The 19,891-nt window shown below is 33.8% G+C and overlaps 3 protein-coding genes and 1 long non-coding RNA gene across 18 annotated transcripts; 2 read left to right on the plus strand and 2 right to left on the minus strand.

The window, feature by feature from the left end:
- Positions 1-3,043: 3,043 nt before the first annotated feature.
- Positions 3,044-4,871, minus strand: LOC122569640. The gene is made up of 3 exons (XR_006317532.1): positions 4,306-4,871; positions 3,482-3,878; positions 3,044-3,420 (listed from the first exon to the last, which is right to left on the minus strand). It is a non-coding gene; the product is annotated as an uncharacterized LOC122569640 (long non-coding RNA).
- LOC122569629 lies at positions 3,508-6,331 on the plus strand. Its single transcript, XM_043730963.1, has 3 exons — positions 3,508-3,569; positions 4,488-4,582; positions 4,815-6,331. Exons 1-3 carry the CDS (start codon positions 3,546-3,548, stop codon positions 6,322-6,324), a joined length of 1,629 nt encoding a protein of 542 aa, XP_043586898.1. The 5' UTR covers positions 3,508-3,545; the 3' UTR covers positions 6,325-6,331.
- Positions 6,332-8,196: 1,865 nt separating this feature from the next.
- On the plus strand, positions 8,197-14,451 carry LOC122569627 (methyl farnesoate epoxidase-like). 15 transcript variants are annotated; one of them, XM_043730954.1, is made up of 14 exons: positions 8,438-8,448; positions 8,692-8,814; positions 8,956-9,619; positions 9,920-10,029; positions 10,108-10,184; positions 10,286-11,019; positions 11,206-11,457; positions 11,562-11,850; positions 11,980-12,218; positions 12,297-12,508; positions 12,631-12,717; positions 12,788-12,929; positions 13,269-13,470; positions 13,866-14,066. In XM_043730954.1, exons 6-14 carry the CDS (start codon positions 10,932-10,934, stop codon positions 13,900-13,902), a joined length of 1,548 nt encoding a protein of 515 aa, XP_043586889.1. In that variant the 5' UTR covers positions 8,438-8,448; positions 8,692-8,814; positions 8,956-9,619; positions 9,920-10,029; positions 10,108-10,184; positions 10,286-10,931; the 3' UTR covers positions 13,903-14,066. The 15 variants fall into 15 exon arrangements, 14 of the variants coding, with proteins under 14 accessions (XP_043586896.1, XP_043586889.1, XP_043586884.1 ...); XM_043730949.1 differs by lacking the exons at positions 10,108-10,184; positions 10,286-11,019 and having other exon boundaries at positions 8,956-9,196; positions 9,274-9,362; positions 9,456-9,619; XM_043730950.1 differs by lacking the exons at positions 10,108-10,184; positions 10,286-11,019 and having other exon boundaries at positions 8,956-9,196; positions 9,274-9,313; positions 9,456-9,619.
- Positions 14,217-19,556, minus strand: LOC122569630 (probable cytochrome P450 305a1). Its single transcript, XM_043730964.1, has 8 exons — positions 19,286-19,556; positions 18,049-18,303; positions 16,671-16,908; positions 16,047-16,206; positions 15,841-15,952; positions 15,397-15,574; positions 14,922-15,178; positions 14,217-14,593 (listed from the first exon to the last, which is right to left on the minus strand). Exons 1-8 carry the CDS (start codon positions 19,374-19,376, stop codon positions 14,415-14,417), a joined length of 1,470 nt encoding a protein of 489 aa, XP_043586899.1. The 5' UTR covers positions 19,377-19,556; the 3' UTR covers positions 14,217-14,414.
- Between the last annotated feature and the right edge of the window lie 335 nt (positions 19,557-19,891).

Below are 19,891 nucleotides of genomic sequence, written 5' to 3' on the forward strand. Positions count from 1 at the left end.
CAGAGCACGTAACCCAAATATCGAAGAAGAGACATTTCGAGGAGCGAGACTACCTCGAGGGACGAGACGTTTAGAAAGCAAGCCGTAGGTATTTGCCCATAAGTCGACCATCTAGAGTGCAAATACAAATTTCTAAAATATTTCGATCCTCTATTTACCGTCGCGCCTTTGGAACGTCTCAAACGTCCTTTTTTACTTCTACCCACGCGCCAAATGATGTATGATATATTTCATATCATCTTTTCCGTTTCACACTCCTAGACATCCTTGCTATAATATATATGTACATACATCAATATTTGCGATTGCTAACTCACCTTCTAAAAAATAGGAAATTAATTAGCGAAACTTTGCCACATAACAGCCAATAAGTATTTATTCCGCGCCGGGCTTTTAAGTTGTGACACGCAATTATAGACGTACGAAGAACTGAAAGTTAGAACTTAATAAGAAATTCCAAGAATGATGGCTTTCAGCTTTGAACGTTTCAGGTTGGGCCTTTTTCTCAGGTTGGGTCAAAAGAAAATGCTAGTATCAAACGGAAACTAATATCGCAGACGCGGAGGAATGGTGAAACGTCGGTCTGGATTGTTCTCGCGTACGGGTTTGAAAATCTGGAGCAACCGCGCGACCAAATGATTTACGAACCGGAATAGTTGGAACATATCCTAGCAGTTTCGTTTGCTTTCAAGTGTTTGACTTCGTAGAATAAAGAATTCACTTTCATCCTGCGAATACGTGTACCTGTCGTTGCGTATTTCGCGCGAAGTTAGACAGTTATCACTTCCAGCTTGGCTCGCAAACCCAGTGGTGTAGTACAACATATTAACATACGAAATAACTTTGCAATACGTTGGATGGAATCGATATCCACTTCAACCCACTTAAGGAAATACCTAGATTAAGTAAAATAAAGACTTCATTGTCTAATTTACAGAGATATCTACTTTATCACATTTATTATTATTTATTATCATTCACTTATTCTTACCATATTTCAGGTTTTGCATCATTTGTGATGATCAAAGTGCGTCATCTGAAAATGGAACCAAAATAAAAGAAATTATCATTAAAGTGAAAGAAATATTTTTATATCATTTTTATTGAATATGCTTTCTCATAACATATTTCGTTTCCTACCTTCATCGTCCACTTTTGTTTCTCTGACACCCTCATTTGTGCTATTATTCTTCTAAATTACATATATTCCATTAAATTTGGAATGTTGACATATATTTCGCGATTACTAATGGTTAAAATCTCAAAGAGGTAACACGAGTCGTACTTTTTGCATTGTAATATTTTTCCCCACTTTAGCGTGAACTTTCACTGATGCAGCCGTCTGTGATTATGAGCTTTTCAAATAAAACGCAACGCCACCATAATCCGCGTTCGTTGTTTCGTTTCAGACAATTAAATCTTGCGAAAGTATGTAACATATAGGAATGTGAGTCCCTCTTTCAAGGAGCAAAATTGTATTGTACATAAAATTGTATATCTTAGACATATTTCAATCAATGACCTTGAGATGAGATATTAGATTAAATAAGAGATTACTATATTTCTGTTTGTCTCGTGACTGTTGAATAACTGAACGGGTAGTAAAATTGCGTAAACGGAATCTCATTCGGAAGTTGATCTACCCAAACCGTATGCGTAATTAATGAAACAGAACGTATTAGAAATCATTAATGAATAAGGACGCATCAGGAAATTTATTTTCACTCGATGTAAAGGCGAAACTACGATTGTGCCTAGCAGCAACAATTAGTTCCGCGATTTTCTATACGACATTTTTATGAATATGTACTTTTCCTTATTAAAAGAAATTACGGATTAAAGAATATAACTAGAGATTCTATAATTCATGATACAAATTTCTATTTCCACATTTCCATTATTCGCAACACTTTTTCCTTCAGCTCTTAAAAATCCAATTCCTTTTAGTCTTTTACAAGTGGAGAAACTTTTTCCTACTTTAATGTATGCTTCTCAATCGCTGAATCAAGTGGCAAAATTTGATGTGACGTCGATCGTACGCCTTCCGGCGCTTATCAACGATGACAGGATATGTGAAAGGAAAAACGATGCTGGTCCAGCCGCGGGGCCTTCCAGAAGAGAAACCAGCAGTGGACGTGAAATGGTTGGATGTTCCGAAATCGATCCGATCATACAAAGGGAAAAAATTTACATGAAACACAAAGTGGTACTGATCGACCTTTTTTTGCCACCACTTTTCCCTTCTCAGGTAATCTGGAACACCAGGTATAACCTTGCTACATAACCTTGCCTACCCGTGAACTTCGCCTTCGCTGGACAGAGCCGCGTAAATACCAAGAGAACGAAACCGTCAGGCTCGCCCGACCGGATCGTGTTCCCGATCACTTTCTCCGGAACGATAGCCCATCGTGGTATAAAGTAAGATCGCCAGTCTGGTCGTGGGAGGTGGACTGCGGCAAGGAAGAAGGAGAGCGAACGTAGCGATGGGATTAAGTCCCCTCTGAGCTTTGCAAATTATATTATGGATGCTTTTTGTTAGCGTTACTATGAAATATAGAATAGGATACTAATTATAGAATATACAATATCGATTATGAGGAGCGAAGGATAGGTAGAACAGATTTTGTAGCGAAATTAATTGTGGAGATTCCTTTTGAATTTTGTAAATAGTTGGGGTTAGGTTGGGGTAAAATACATATCACGTACAATATATAATCAATATTCTAGTAATATTATAGTTAGGCTAAAAATTTGTGTGACATGTATAACGACATTTTCTATCATATTAATTTTCGTAAATAATATAGCCAGTATCTTTATATTAAATGAAATATATTTAATTAAATTAAATTATATTAAATTATGTGGTAATATATTTTCATCAAAGAAAAATTGGAAATTTTAAATATTTGCAATATGCTAAGTGGAAATAATATATGATATATATAATTTAATTGATTAATAAATACAATATTCAAAATAGAGAAACTCTTACTCAAAAGAACAATTTATTCTATTAATTCAATTATCTCAAGTTCTACATAATACATAATATAATATATAAATTACGTTTTCCTCCTGATTATCTCCAAAACGACTACTTAGTTTAAGGAAGGAAATAGCATTGAAATTTGAAATATTGTAAATATAGATCCACAAAAAAGGAAAATCTTACAAGGACATGATAGTACTTTCATGTAACAAACTGTGGTCAGCCAACAGAAAAGAATAAAATCGGTTCCATCGCTAGGTAGTCAAGTTACGGGCTTTCCGTAACGTCGTCCCCTCGGAGCCCACCACCATCGCGTCTCGATTTCCTCTGACTATGTGGACTGCCTCCTCCACCAGGACGATTTTACCACCACCTTCACCACCTGGCCCAGGCGCACCACGTCCACGAGTCACCTTCCGACGATAGCACTGGGGGAGAATACGCGCCTATATAACTACGGCGTTCCGCTGATTGGACGAAGTAACTTACGTTTTCCTGCACTTAGGGAACAAGAGTACGCGGCCCGAGCCCGACGGGCGGCATTGCGAAAAATATGAGGATTCGCCCGGGATGCGTGGTTAGTTTTTCTTTCAAAATATTCGTTTCGATTAAGTTTCTCGATCTTATCTACAAATCGTGAATCTTTTAACTATCGCATCTGAGTAAGGTGGATGTTCTCGAACGATTTCATCGTAGCAAGGGTGCAAGCGAAATAATCGGTGATGTCTTTGAGATTCGTCATATCTGGAGTAAGTAGCGAGTGTCATGATTGAAGAATGGTGATCGGCTTGACTATTAAGATCATCGTACTTCTGAAGTTTCTGGTAAAGTAATGTTGATTACCATTTAACAATTGGGCCAACGTTAGACGCTCCACGTTATTTATCTGAAAAATAGAATCTATGGTTAATTTATATGGTACTATGTAGATCGTTTTTAATCATTTTGTTGTCTAGACATAATATAATAAAATATAGGTAAAATGTGCATATCCTTCATGAATAATTATAAATCTAGAAAATAATATCTAATAATATAATTTAAGTTTTAAAATATTTAATATTGCAGAAACATTGAACTAGATATTTCTGTTATTTATTATAATTTTAAACGATTCTGTTTTCTTCAATGCTCATAGTATTTCTCCTCAATGATGTATAACAATTTGAGAACAACGATGGACAGAACCGGAACTGTAGGGCGACAGTCACTATTTGTTGACAAACGTGTTACTTGATTATCGATCGACAACGAGTTTCGAAAGTGATGTACCATAAACGAACAGCGGTTAAAAGTCATGACTAGAATATTACCATTAAAAAAATCGAAATTTCCTCGTGTCTTGTATTGTATGTTTCAGTTTTCTTATCAAGATTTAAACGTGATTATATCTGGAACTCAAAAATAGTTAAGGCAGACAGCGTTAAATAGTGACATTTGCTAGTATGTTACTTATAGAGAAATTCTGTAATATCTGCAATTACGTTGTTCACAGGCTGCACTAGTAGTGCTACTGCAAGCCGCACTTGTGGCGAGCAAGGCAGTGGATCAGAATCAACTGCAAGAACAGAAGTCTCAGCAACAAATTCCGTAAGTGCACATTTTATTATTTTTACTAAAAACATAAATAGAATTTCATCAAAATCATTCTTACTATATACTATTTCTATGATCTTTCAGAATAAAAATATTTTTCTCTTAAACAATTCAAATACTGTAGTAAATGTCATAGTAATCCTATAGCAAGTTTACTAGTAAATTTAAATTGTATCAAAAAGTATTTTAAAATTATTATAGTTTTTTAAATAACTTTTGAACATAGATATGGCACAGCGGCACAGAAGAGATGGGGTGATGATTTGGGAGGCCATGGTGGCGGTTTAGCTACCGGTTACGGTGGAGATCTAGGTGGTCACGGTGGAGATCTAGGTGGTCACGGTGGTGATGCAGGAGATGGTTTTGGCCATTCTGGAGGAGGTGGCTTTGGTCACTCTGGCGGTGGTGACATTGGCGGTGGTTTTGGTCATTCTGGAGGTGACATTGGCGGTAGTTTTGGCCATTCCGGTGGAGGTGACGTTGGTGGTGGTTTTGGTCATTCTGGAGGAGGTGGTGGCGATGGAGGCAATGGAGCGCTCGAAGAACACCATGACGATCATCACCATCATCACCACGATCATGGCTATTGGAAGAAGAAACTGATTTGGAAACCAGGATGGAAGAAAATCTGGAAACCAGCAAAGAAACAAATCTGGAAGCCCGCGTGGAAGAAAATTTGGAAACCCGTGTGGGTACCAACGCAGAAGGCAGTATGGAAAGACATTCAGGTGCCAGCTTGGAAAAAGATTTGGAAGCCTGTGTGGAAGGAAATACAGGTCCCAGTGTGGAAGGACATTCAGGTACCAGCCTGGAAAAAGATTTGGAAACCCGTTTGGAAACCTATAAAGGTGCCAGCCTGGAAGGAAATTCAGGTGCCCGCGTGGAAAAAGATCTGGAAACCGGTTTGGAAGGAGATTCAAGTACCAGCGTGGAAGGAGATTCAGGTACCAGCCTGGAAAAAAATCTGGATCCCTGAATGGGTGAAAATCGGCATTCCTGGTGAGCACTTCCACGGAACCGATAACCATGGATGGCAGTACACTAGTCACGATCTCTGGAAGAAGAAACTGATATGGAAACCACTATGGAAAAAGTATTGGAAACCAGCGAAAAAACAGATCTGGGTACCAGACAAGAAGCTGGAGTGGGTGGAAGCCTGGAAGCAAATCTGGAAGCCGGCCAAAAAGCAAATTTGGGTGGATGACAAGAAGCTTATTTGGAAGGAAGAATGGAAGCAGATTTGGAAACCATCCAAGAAACTTATTTGGGTGCCTGATAAGAAGCTGGAATGGAAGGAGGCCTGGAAACAGATTTGGAAGGCTGATAAGAAACTTGAGTGGGTACCTGATAAGAAATTAGCTTGGAAAGAGGCTTGGAAACAGATTTGGGTACCAGCTTGGAAGGAAATTTGGGTTCCGGCATGGAAGAAGATTTGGAAACCAGTTTGGATATCGGAATGGTTCCCTGCGGACGACCACCATCCCCATCACCATGGTTGGGAAGACCGAAAAGATACAGAGACTCAAAGTTCTCAGATAGTTCCTTATAGTTCTGATGCTGCTTCAAAGCAGAACGCTCAGGCTCAACAACAGCAACATCGAATCGACGAGAACAAGGTTAGATGGGATAGATCTTCGAAGACTGAAGCTCCATCGATCAGTCAGGACCTGGTTCCACCACCAGCATCGAAAAATCAAAGCGGTCAGACAGTCAACTTTGGGTTTACCAATCACTGATCGAGCAGTATAAAAATCTGTAGCTTGTATAAAAACCTATTCAAGAGTATTGTAACATAAGCCGCTGTATATATTATCTTAGTCGTATAATAAGTTGTAGAGAGATAAGTTTTCGAAAGATTAATCGACTGACACGGCCCTGACCCTAACGCGTTCTATCTTTATGTATGTATATTTTCTACTCCCCCTTTTTATACAATGTTGTTGTTACTTTTGTTAACCGATGCCGTTACAAATAAAGTTGATTAATATTTTGTTAAGACAATTTTGTTATTATTTCACCTGATTATCACACATATTTTTTAAACGTATTACGAACGAAGATTATAGAAAATTATAGTAAGTCTACATAGCAAAGAAAGAAAAGCCTAATAAAGAAAAACTTCCTATTATTACAAATTTTCACATGGCATTGCTCCACGTTAACTAAGTAATATATAAATTCTAGAACCTACTCAAGATTAGAACATTCCGCAAAAAACAACTTTAATATTTTCTTATAGTATTTCTTCTCGCTTCTTTTTCAAATATCCTACATCCAAATCGTAATCTACACTAATACGCCGCTATTACCAGTACAGTTTGTTAATACATATTTCATTAACACCATCGCATTACTATTTCGCTTCGTCGTCCGAGGATCCACTCGACATGACGCAACGTGGCCACGCGGTTGTAGCCGCTGCTGCTACTGCAAAACCGGAGAAAGTTCGAATCTGTATGGAAGGAAGTCGTGTCGGGTTGTATATGGGAGACCTCGACCGTAGAGAAAGTATCCGTGCACCCACACATATGAGAGTAGTGCGGCTCACATGTACTCAGCGACATAAATTAATTCCTATAGTATACTGTATTCTCTTTGAGTTATCCAATTGCTTTATAAAGCCGGGTCTGCACCTGACGAATGAACGCAAACCAGTACAGTAATTCCACATTAATTGGTTGATTGGATTTTCCTTCTTTAACAGGACATTGCTACGCCCACCAGTTCTTCAATCCACCTTTGAGAAGTAATCCAATATCATTAAAATAAACAAACATAGATCAGGTATTTGTATACATATAATTCGTATTTAATACGGAAAAGCTACAGTCTCAGAAAGCTAGAAGTCTTATAAAAGTACTTGAACATCAACTATAGAAAACTTTTATGTAGGTATACATGTTATGCCAATTTAATATATTGTACCTATTAACCAATTTAAAATTTCATAGGCAATACGAGACCCGACTATTCTGATTATATTTGATAAAATATGAAATCAATCTAAAAATGCATATAAAAGTTACAAGTCTTTTATTGCAAACATATATTTAATAAAAAATTAGTACATACACATGAATAAGCATTTTAAACATGTAACAGGTGTTAAACATGCTCCCATTAGACACTGAAGATTATTAATACAATAGATAATTCACTGTTTAAACACTTTTATGATCTCTACGAAATATATAAGTACCCGCAAGACAGAATGTTTTGTAACTTCTATGTATTAGTTTCAGATTTGTTCAAAATGTATCAATATAATCATAATAGTCGCGTTTCATCACTTTTATCAATTTCAGAATCGTTTCGCATAACAAAAGAAGGTTTCTATAAATATTCAAATACTTTCGTAAGCAACTGTATACTCAAGGTTTTTTAGAACTCCTTTGTTAACTGATAAAGTTCACAGCCTAACCTAACCTATAACTAGTGGAAGCTTCATTGCAATTTAAATCACACTTAGTGTGTCATCTACTAACCAATCATGTTTGTTGATGCTTATCACGTTGATTCATTGATGTCGTTTATGTTTGTTCGTATCTGTTCATCAAGTATAAACTTGGCTTAATAGGTTGTATGTATGTGTACATTGCGCAGTGGAACCGGCCTCAATGTACGACGAGAGAAACTTTTGCTTTAATCCAACTATACCGCAGGGTCAGACTTTTCATCCAATGTGTTTCGCTCGGGGAAGAAAATAGAATTGGAGAAATGTCGTACATATATATTTTCTAATCGATCTCTTCAGCCGGCCAATGATTTCCACTTTCCTCCGGGTCTCTTTCTCTCGTTCGTTTCGTCACAATTTGCAACAACGTTTTATCTCCTTGACGTCCATAGGTTCGACGAACTAGGTGAGATTTTGTTAGGAAATAATATATTTGATTAGAAACATTTACCGAAAAATTTTTGTGAACCTAAAATATTTCATATTATTTACTTCAACTTACATGTAAGAAACTTTTTAATGCTGTTTGGTTTGGAATGATTAAGAGTTAGAAAAGATTTAACTAGAATTAGATTTTTCACCGTTTGTAGTTTCACAAGCTTTTCTTAAAAAATTGTTGACTTTTCTAGTAATGAATTCTTTTAAATAGCTCCTATAGGCTCTCCTAGAGTATTTCATCCCTGACCTATGTATTTGGAATAAGATGTGTAAAGATTATGATAAATACATAATAATGGAACTATATTATACTTGGTGAATGAGACAGATAGAGGTATGTATATATCTTGGTATGTATATATGAGATTTAATATTGTTTTACTGAAAAAATGAACCGGTTTTATTAATTAATTTTGTTACATTTCCTCTTAATTTTCTTTAATATTCAATTAACAGTAATAATATTATTTGCTAGGAATTTATAATAAAAACGAAACGAACCTTTCGGAAGAAGCCAATAGATACATATTTAGAATATCTTTCAGATGAAACGATTAAGTGACCAAGGTTATTTCCTTAAGAATATATTCTTTTCTACGTTTCTCAAAGTGATTTTATGGTTAAATGGAAATCTTGCGAATTCAATACCAACGATTACCACAATAGTAAGCAATTTTACGAGTTTACGAAAGCAACGAGGAATTAGGACATATTAAGTAAGTTTCGCGCGCATAAACAATGATCCATTTGCGCCGCCTTCGAGTAATTTCTAGCTTAAATTATGATTGGTTAGGATTGACGTGAATTTAATGACGGCGAAACCAAAAGTGGCCGTAAGTGATTTTTTCCTAGCAACTGTACATTTTACTCTATTAGAAAGCGGTAATAAAGAAAGTATTTCTATATATAAAGATTAAGTCTACATTCGTAAATACATAAAACTTATTATATTATTATTTTTTCCAAAAAAAAAAGAAAGCGAATGAATGAAGATTGAAAACATTTATGGAAAAGTTAAAAAAAAATGTTTATTGCCACTACTTCATCGACTTGTATCTGCAAACATTGATCATAAAACATACGTGTCCAAGCGCACGACGTCGACTTATGTTTGTTTTAAAATACATACTCGAACACGTGTAGGTATATCAATGTGTAAACGATTGTCTAAAAAGAAAATTACGATATAACATCTTGCATGATCATAAAATCTAATTAAGCGTCATATTAAATAATCACATGTGAAGCAATGAATATATTCCTATAATATAATATATTATTATGAGTAGTAATATATCAAATGATTAAACATAAGAGAAACATCATTGATCATTTTATATAACACTATTTTTGATTATAATATTTTTGATGATCGAAATTTGATCTTTGATTTAGAAAAAAGTTGTAGGTTAAAGTTACTTTCGAAAACTTTCCAACAGAATTATTCGAGATCGTGGGTGTATCAGAAAGTTTCGTGTTACTGCCACTTCATGTTACGGAAGATCAACAACAACACGACATTTAAAATACAGCGGATATGATATAATTAGTAGGTAACCATAAATTGCAACTTACAGAAATGTAGAACCTGTTGGATCGGTTAGTTTCAATTAGTTTATTTAACCAGGAAATAATTCAGCAGTAACTTCGAAAGTACAGTTTCTATGGCACCTCTTTTTTGTAAACTATAATGAAAATAAACAGGTAGTCGGTTCTTTTTATTTCAGTATGTTTCATTGACCTTAGTGAGCTGAATATAAGCTAATGGAACAATTATTATTTTAATTATCCATAATTTTTTTCAGGAATCGTATTTGAAAAGTAAAAAGAGAAAAAATATCTTTTTTACTTGTGGTTATTCTCTTTCATTTCGAGAGAAATTTAACCTCGTGTATTCAGTATTCCAAGCATTTTTCATAAGTAAACTGCTTATAAATAGACAAGTAGAAACCACAAGTAGAAGTATAGACCATTAACAACCACCAAATTCACAGATATACCGAAATACAATTTTCATTCTTCTTTAATCTTTTCAAAAATAGCGTTTCAAATTTGAAATCGTTGCTCTTCTTAAATAAACAATTCACAGTACTTTTCTTATGATCGAAAGCGTGGAGACTTTCGCCGAAGAATTTCTTCTACGATATTACATAAACGACGATGATTGTTAAGTTCAACTAAGCGATTTATCTCGCGTGGAGTTTTTGTTGTATCATAGTCTAAAAAAAAGAAGAAAAAATACAGATAACATTTTTTCAAACGGAGCACATAGTGAGAAGAGCACCATGAAAAGGATGTCTCAGACAAAAAGATATTTTTGTCAGAGGCCATGGGTGTCACGCCGATAATATCACGGAGTGCCAGTAGAATCGTTTTTGTTACAATACGTATATATGCTTGGTATAGTAGCTGCATTTGAGGTCCTGAGCTGAAGTATCAGTGCATTTCAAGATGCTCTACGCGACCATCTCTCTTCTTCTTATACTCCTTTTTATATTTGGCGTTTATGATTGCATCAAACCGCACAACTTTCCTCCTGGTCGGTGAACAGTCAATGTGTAATTAATAGCAAACATATTAATTCCTAACTTTAACGTTTTTTATAAAATCTAAGACAAATTTTATGAGAGTAATAACAATTGCTTAAACTTACTTAGTTAGTCTAATAAATTAAAATACTTCATCAGTTTCTTTAATATTCGCATTTTATTCAATATTCGGATAGGCCCAAAATGGTTTCCAGTGATCGGTTGCTTCTTCGCGTTTCGACGTTTGAAACTGAAACACAAGTACACTTACTTGGCTCTTCAAGACCTGACGAAAACCTATGGGCCGATTCTGGGCCTGAAATTAGGGAATCAGAAGGCCGTTGTGATTTCGACGTATGATCTGGTAAAAAAAGTTCTTCTTCAGGAAGAATTCAATGGAAGACCGGATGGATTCTTCTTCCGAGTCCGTGCATTTGGAAAACGAAAGGGTGGGTAATGTTAGTCTTTTTTTTCATTCACAATAAAATTACTTTAGTTATATTTAGAATATTCACTTCAAACTTAGCATATTCTCATTAATAAATTTTGATAGGAATTTTATTTACGGAAGGACCAATGTGGTCTCAGTGTCGTCGTTTCACGATGCGCCACCTCAGAACCTTTGGCCTAGGTCAAGCAATTATGGAGCAACAGCTGATTATCGAAGCTGATAATCTTGTGAAGTATCTTCTTCGTGCCAGTGTCAAAGGTCCAGTACCAATGCATACAGCTTTCGATATTGCAGTTTTGAATTCTCTTTGGTTTATGTTCGCTGGACACAGATTTGACTATGCAAACGAAAAATTAGTAGAAATTCTCGAGACCGTTCACGATGCCTTCAGGTAATTTGAAACAGATTTTTTTTTAATATCATCACATCGTAGTTAAGAGTGTATAAGGTGTATGTTATACGAATGTAAATATAAATTTGCATACTTCTCATGAGTATATTCGTATGCTTCTTCTCATAGATTGATGGACACAATGGGTGGCATCGTTTCACAAATGCCATTTCTACGCTTCATAATACCAGAATTATCTGGTTACAATGATTTAATGAGAATACTTCAGAAGCTTTGGAGTTTCTTAGACGAGGAAATCGACATTCACGAAAAACGACTGTCTGGAAATCAACCGCAGGATTTAATTGATGCTTTCCTTTTAGAAATTTCTTCAAAAAATACTGAACGAGGTGATTCCATTTTTGATCGTAAGTATCTCCTTTTATTTATACGTTTAAAATATGATAACCTATTTGTTACTAAACAATAATTTAATTGTTTAAAAGGGGAAAATTTATTGGTCCTATGCCTGGACCTCTTTTTAGCCGGTTCGAAGACTACGACAGATATTTTAGCGACCACTTTCATATTTTTATCTTTACACTCTGAATGGATTAAAATACTCCAGGAAGAACTAGATATCGTCGTAGGCAGATTAAGATCCCCTACTTTAGAAGATTATCCATCGCTACCTATGATGGAATCGTTTCTTGCGGAAGTAATTGATAATTGGAATTAATTATACTATAACCATAAGATACCGCGTTTTTTATTATCGTAACTACTGATCCATTGCACTTTCTTCTTTTGAATTATATAAACAGATCATTATTACGATAGGTACAGAGATATTTGATCTTGGCGCCACTTGGAGTACCTCACAAGACCATGAAGGACGTAACTTTCAGCGGATATAGTATACCCAAAGCAAGTATTACAAATATAAATATCCCGAATAAAAACATCAGCCTATGTATTCTTTATTATGTTATTTTAGAATACTATAATTCTCCTGGATTTCCATAGTGTGCTAAATGATCCAGCTTATTGGGATCATCCAGAAGAGTTTCGACCACAGCGATTTCTCGACGCAAATGGCCGATTCTGTCAAAATAATGCTAGCATACCATTCGGTTTAGGTTAGTCTTCATACACAAATCTTTTTCACTATAAAATTTGTATAAAATATTCTGTAAGAACTGGAATTTCATCTTGATAAATTTGATTCGTTTCTTTTCACTTGAAACATTTTCAAATCTCATATATGTATGCACACACGTATATACACACAGCTCATTAATCCAGAAATAATTCATCAGATAAAATCAAATTTTTTTAAGTTTATGTAGTTCTTATTGCTAAATAGACGTCATTTAAATAGAAATTCAATGGATAATGTTGTAGATGTAAATATTTGAAGTCTTTGCATATTCTGAAGTAAAATGTTCTAGAATTAATGATGTCGTTCTACCTTTTAGGTAAAAGACGTTGTCCGGGTGAAATGCTAGCCCGAACATCCTTATTCTTATTCTTCGCCTACGTTATACATTACTTCGACATTGAAATTTCACCGGAGCACGGCGAACCCGATTTAAATGGATATGATGGTTTCACTATATCACCGAAATCTTATTACCTCAAGCTTACGGCTAGATCCGACATTATAAACTGCACTACAATGTAAATATTATAGATAATTAGACTAAAATGTTAAGTGTAATATGTCCTATATGTTTTAATAATTTTACTGAATACAAATATGAAAACTGGAAATTATATAACTGAAAATTGTGAGTAGTCTTCTAAAAATTGCTATTCTGTGTATAATAATTAGGATATCATATGCTTAGACGATGGCGATTCTAGATAATTCATTAAACACCAAAGTCGATAAATGTGTTTTATATTATTTAATAGAGAAATGTTTTATTCTATTTAAGTAATATCTCCGGGTGTATGATTTCCTAATTACTTCAAATATATAATAAAAAAATTTTGAGAAGAAAAAGAATCATCTTCAATATTTAAATACAAACTACATAATTTTTATTAGCTTTGCAAAATCTATTTTCCAGTGACACGGAAATATTTGACAAGCATGTTGAAACCTAATATAAAAGGACCGAATCGCCACGTGGCGTGCGAGCGAAGGTACATTTGGACTTCTGCGAAACGAACTGATTTCGTCGAACACGTAAAACGACGCGTAAAGCGACTTTCACGCGGTAGAAACAATAAACAATATTCAAGAGAAAAATTTGTTGAAGTCAAACAAACCGAGCTTCTATCTACGGGTGGAGCTACTTCAAAACAGAGGAACGTCACATTTAACGTGTATCGGCAACATCTTTATCATTGAAACAATAAATCGAACAAATAAAAATAGGTATATCTAGCTTGGATACTAAAACAAATGTACAGAACAATATATTTTACCTTGTCTTTATTGTCTTATTCTTTATACTGATCAATTAGCATTTTTTTTATTTACCATGAACATTCTATTGAAATTTTCTGTAGGAATAGACGTACTTCCTATTAATCACGTGATACGTGGAAGTTATAAGTGTAAGAAATTTAGCAAGAAATTATACATATATCAAGAACGAGGATTGCAGGTATTATTATCGTGGCGTCACGAGTACCTCATAAGGCTTTGGGGACGATGTCAAGCCATATATAATTTCTATAGAATTTGGTCCTTTGCCGGGAACTGGACGTAGATTATACTTCTGCATTATGCCCGTAAACAAAATGAATAGTGCGGACTTCGCCAGTACTTCGCCTGGACATCGTCTTCTTCCTGGAGACAAACACGTAAAACTATAGAAAGTATCGATAAATAAAATCATCTTTTTGATGGTCATAATGAAATCAGTTTCTTGTGTCACTGTTTCGTTTGGCTCATAATGACTGCATTAATTAACTTCGTGAAAGGTATTCCTAACTTTCATGGAGATATCCGGAAATATGAATGAACAGCGCTATTATCTTATTTACGTTGTTATGTGCCTTGATAAAATGACATTGATGTGGACTACATATTTTAAGAAATTTTTACAATTCTACAATGGTAGAAGATTTTTGGATATTTGTAAAATACATTCTGCAAGTTCTAATCTATTTTATACCTCTTCCAAATTGCAGAGAATATGTATCTGGCTCGAAGACGTCGTTTTTAATAAACCTTTCAGGCATGAACTTGTCTGGCTCTGGATAGATATTAGGATCCTTATTGATGGAGTACATATTGACTAAAATAGTGGTATCCCTTGGTACCGTGTACTTGTCAAGAATCGTATCGTGAAGAACTCGTCGTGGCCCAATTATAGGGAATACTGGCCACATTCGTTGCACTTCGCTTATTACAGCCTCCACATATGGGAGCCTATAACAGTAAAAAATTTCATTTTTCTCGCATACTCCATTACTCTAATCCCCTCATCGAACATTCAACTTTTACTCTTCTACGCAGGAATTACAACAAAAATTGTACAAGAAACATAAGATAGAAGATTCAACGAAAAATTAAAGGAATTAGTAATTCCAGCTAAATTTACATTTTTACATAGATAAGTTCGAATATTTAACAGAAAATTTGATTACTTTGCTCTATCCTCCACTTCAGGAAGTCTGTCGTGTATCACCGAGTCGATTTCCTTTTGTACTTTATGCTGCACATCCTGATACACCGTCATAGTTAATAACAGAAAGTCCAAGGTTAGACTCGTGGTCGTAAAACCAGCAAGGAAAAGATCGATCAACAGTACCACCAATTGGTCATCTGAAAAATATGTTATGTAAGAAAACGAACTTATACGTTTGATAGGATTATACGTGACAACTTCTAATACTTTCTCTTTCGTGGATATTTCTATTAGTATATAACATCAGTATTCTTAGAACCGAAGGGAAATTTAAAATTATCCATTTTTCAGTTCCATGAAAAATACTAAAAATATTTTTTACACTAGATGAAATTCTGATAGAATTAAAAGATATGAATGTGTTTACGAATATAAATGAAATAACTTATAAACTTGATCGCACCAGTGAAGATAGGGCTAGATTCCCCATGGTTTTTCATTTCATGAAGGAACATGTCAATTACATCTGCTTCACTTCCCGGCTTGTATTTCTTCTTATGTTCAATGATAGTTTCCTGTACAAAAAAGACATTCACATATAACAGGTTGATTGTTAAACAGCGTATTTAATAAATGTAAAATTATAATTGATTTACATCGTGGACACACCATTAAGAAGTTCTTGAGTTCTCCGTTCAGCGTACACAAAAGATTGTATCCTGAGAACTCAGGTGCAATGTAACGAATCCAAGGGAAAGCGGAGATAAGTCCGCCCATCATGTCAAAGACTTGTGCTCGAGTTTCCATCAACTTGATAAAAGAATCTACTCTGCATTGGAAAGAACAATCAATCAGGATTGAATGTATTTCAAGTACGTGACCTACTTTATGTCTCGCTTTTAAATTCTTGCGAATCATTACTTTCGTTTCTATAATGATTTATTGCGTGATTTTTGTCCTTTCTTTCAAAGAAGAAATATAAAGGAATAATAATTCTTCCTAAATGAAGCGAATTTTACAAAGCAACAGTAAAATAAAATCATTTCTTTCCTTTCTTCTGTTCTATTTCTGTCTTTCGAATTTCTTCAAAAGATTTTGTAACAATTCTAAATGAAGAAAGTAAAACATGTTCTCATGAATAATATAATTAACTTACATTACATAGAAAAAAGAGGAATTTAAGCAAACGTGTAAAAGATTTCAACAAGTCGTTTATACGCATGGGAGACCAAATACGTGAAAATGGTGCTACACAAAGTAGAGAAATCCAATAGAACACATGTATTTATGTACCTTTTGCCCCGGCTGAATGATTCTCCCGTCGTCAAAAACCAGAGGACGTTTATCACAGTCGGTGTAATCAATGGTCTTAGTATGTGTGGACCCTCTGTACTCATCTCATCCAAAAGTAAGGTCAATTCCTTTTTAATCATTTGCGCCATCTCGCGTTTTCCAAAACCGAACACCCTCATGGTCCGCAACATCCAGCTCCGCAATTCTTTCCATTCTCCTCCGTCGTTCATTGTGATGCCTATCGATAATAACAGGAAACGATAATATCGCTAATATTCGAATCAAGTTGCATCTATTTCGCACATCTGCTATATTGAGAAATATTACAATACGTAGTTACAGCAGGACGTTGATTATCCAAATTAATAAAAATAAAGTTTCAACAAGCGATTTTTCATATAAGATAAGACAATTGGAAATAAAATAATTTTTAAAGATAAATGTTTATGGAAAATTAATTGTTGTAGCTAAATTTCGCATTCCATTTGAAATAGATATTTGTATGGCTATATATTTATTTGAGATAATATATTTCTTCTTGCGGTTTTTATTTTTATCGATATCGTAATCTCATTCGTAAATTTATTTTCTGAATATCTTTATAACTACAACTTAATTTTAGCATTAGAAGTATGAAGTATATATACCAAAATAGAAACATTAGTAAATAGATGTAATTCGGAATAGATACATATATACATGAATTTGAACACTCCTCATTTTTAAGTGGAATTATTATTTATGCAAAGTAACAAAATATAAAATTATTATTACATAAAAAGAAGATAACATGAGATAAATAATATATTTACTATTTATTCTACTTATTCTATTACTACTTATTCTACTTATTCTTTATGACTACTTATTCTAGAAATTATAAAAGGAAAATTCGAATTTTAAATCGTAACATTATGAAACCAAATATTTAAAATTTATTTATAGATTAAACGAATTAAATTTTAAATCAGGAAAAATAGTAAAAAGTAATTTTTTGCACAAAATTGTACAGAAGAAGATCATTAGAAATGAAACGTACATATTTGAAACTCGTGAAAAGACGAACGCTATTGTTTAAAGAAAGCATAAAGGGTCGAAAAACCGATTTTTCGCGTATTGAAAGAAACATAATGATTTTACAGAAAAGAGTTTCAATTGAGAAATGTAGGTATTGGGAAGATCTACAAAATGAGACCTATAAAATTAATATCAATCTATATGTTGACTTGCAAATGAATAAAAATCATCAAAATATGTTCTTTTTTTTATTTTAATGATCTTTCAAAATATCTTGTAACAAAAAATTGCTGTTTACAATTTTTTCCGATTCAAACACTAATTCAACAGGTCAATTATAAATAGTCTTCAACTCTGATACCTTGCTTTTTGCCCATATTTCGAAGTTTGATAAATTCGTTCCAAGGTCGTCCATCGAATTCCTCATTCTTCAGTACCGTTTCACACAGTTTGCTTCCGGAAACGATTAGTACCTTTTCATTGCCCATAGTGACGGTTATCACATCGCTAGCATACCGTTTCGAAAGTTCCAAAAACGCTTTGTGCTGCCCCCCAAATTCTCGAATCAAACGCTTCATTAGAAACTGGTTGCCGAAAATCGGCCACGAGAATGGCCCTAAAAAACAATAAAGCTTTAAAAAAAAGAGAAAAAAGGAATATGTTTCATGGTCTTACATAATAATCAATATATATACTATATACTATTATTATTATTAATTTTTTAAATTTTATATTCATTTATTCTTTCATAAAAAAATTCTAATTTCAGGAACAGAGATTAGAGCATTAAAAAATAATTATTTAAGCCTTAAGTAGAATAAAAAGAGATGAAAAATTCAAAGAGCTTTATTTTATAAATGCTATAGTAATTGAAAATAAATAATACTAATTTATTTATATAATAAAATAAATATGTACTAAATAATAGTAATAAACAATATTATAGATATCGATATTATGATAATAATATTTCGAAGATTTTATAATCAGTGTCGAAAACGTCTTATAGATCATTCTATTACTCTAAATTCGAATATATATGCGAATTTTAGTACAACATGTATTATTCTTTATATTTTGTATAAGGAATAAAAATTTCTGAAATTAATTCGCACAAAATTAGATAAGCCTCAAGAAGAATTAGTCTCATTAGAGGAACAATAAAGACGCTAATTTAAACCAGCTCAGTGACCCAATCAACCCGAGTAGTGTATACATCCGCATGATTTACATTCACCGCTAACCGCTTCATTGGTAGATTAACACTTTTAGTTCATTCATCTTGATGAAATATTAAATTAATGATTTTATACCTCAATAAAAAATTATAAAAACTTATGATTAATAGTGATCTAATATTTTTAATCTTCGTAACATAACACATTATTATTGTCAATTTTATTTTACTGTAAAAACTAAAAATTATAAATATTAGCAAGATAAAACTCTTAACTATATTGTATATCCGAAATAAAGGTTACGTTAAAATTATTTAAAAAAAATACTGATTTGGTGTATAATGATCCATACACTAATTTTGTAGGATGTCGACTAAGCAACGTAATTCGATATAATTGATAAGAAATAACTTTGATTACCTGGTGGAGTTTTCCTCGTATGTTGTCCGACTACTAAATAAATAATTAATAATATCAGCGTTACTATAGCTAGCAACACGGTAGCAAACATCCTGCAACGTCTCACACGAACTTACGATTCGGTACTCAAGCGATCAATGAAAACGTTCGAACTAAAATTGGTTCTCCCGAAGAACGACTGAGCGATAGATCGATAGGTTGAAATTTTTCATCCACAACTAATATGTCAATTCTCACGTTTCAATTCCGGTTTCAGCGTTTTATACCGACCTACTGCCGATAACATGGATTACCCGATAAGAACGAACACTACTAAACCGTAGTTAACCCCTTGTTTATAAATATGTCAAAATTCAAGAAATAAAAAGATCCCGGTTACCGATACTTCAATACTATATAATTAGACAAAACTTTGCATTTACGTGCATTGTTTTTAATGTATTCATGTGATCATGGTCACTTGATAATAAAAAGCTTTTTAATTATATGTATCCTTTAAAGAAGTTATTAAGAGCGGATAAGTGCCTTATTACAATACACAAATAAACTAGATTTATGTATTGTAAAATTAAATAGGTTTTACGATGTTCAACAATGTTTAAAGAT

This window comes from Bombus pyrosoma, linkage group LG7, assembly GCF_014825855.1.
Source record: "Bombus pyrosoma isolate SC7728 linkage group LG7, ASM1482585v1, whole genome shotgun sequence".
NCBI classification, from domain to species: domain Eukaryota; kingdom Metazoa; phylum Arthropoda; class Insecta; order Hymenoptera; family Apidae; genus Bombus; species Bombus pyrosoma.

What these genes read in the sequence shown, in the direction of transcription:
- LOC122569630 (XM_043730964.1), bottom strand. Translation starts at nt 19,376, where the DNA reads ATGTTTGCTACCGTGTTGCTAGCTATAGTAACGCTGATATTATTAATT. An exon ending in GAAGTGGAGGATAGAGCAAA is followed by an intron (nt 15,179 to 15,396) that starts GTAATCAAATTT and finishes TTACTGTTATAG; the next exon opens with GCTCCCATATGTGGAGGCTG. An exon ending in TTCTCTGCAATTTGGAAGAG is followed by an intron (nt 14,594 to 14,921) that starts GTATAAAATAGA and finishes GTTTGTCTCCAG; the next exon opens with GAAGAAGACGATGTCCAGGC.
- LOC122569627 (XM_043730948.1), top strand. Translation starts at nt 9,486, where the DNA reads ATGGAAAAGTTAAAAAAAAATGTTTATTGCCACTACTTCATCGACTTG. An exon ending in TGCATTTGGAAAACGAAAGG is followed by an intron (nt 11,458 to 11,561) that starts GTGGGTAATGTT and finishes AAATTTTGATAG; the next exon opens with GAATTTTATTTACGGAAGGA. An exon ending in TAGCATACCATTCGGTTTAG is followed by an intron (nt 12,930 to 13,268) that starts GTTAGTCTTCAT and finishes TCTACCTTTTAG; the next exon opens with GTAAAAGACGTTGTCCGGGT.
- LOC122569629 (XM_043730963.1), top strand. Translation starts at nt 3,546, where the DNA reads ATGAGGATTCGCCCGGGATGCGTG. An exon ending in GGATTCGCCCGGGATGCGTG is followed by an intron (nt 3,570 to 4,487) that starts GTTAGTTTTTCT and finishes CGTTGTTCACAG; the next exon opens with GCTGCACTAGTAGTGCTACT. An exon ending in AAGTCTCAGCAACAAATTCC is followed by an intron (nt 4,583 to 4,814) that starts GTAAGTGCACAT and finishes TTTTGAACATAG; the next exon opens with ATATGGCACAGCGGCACAGA.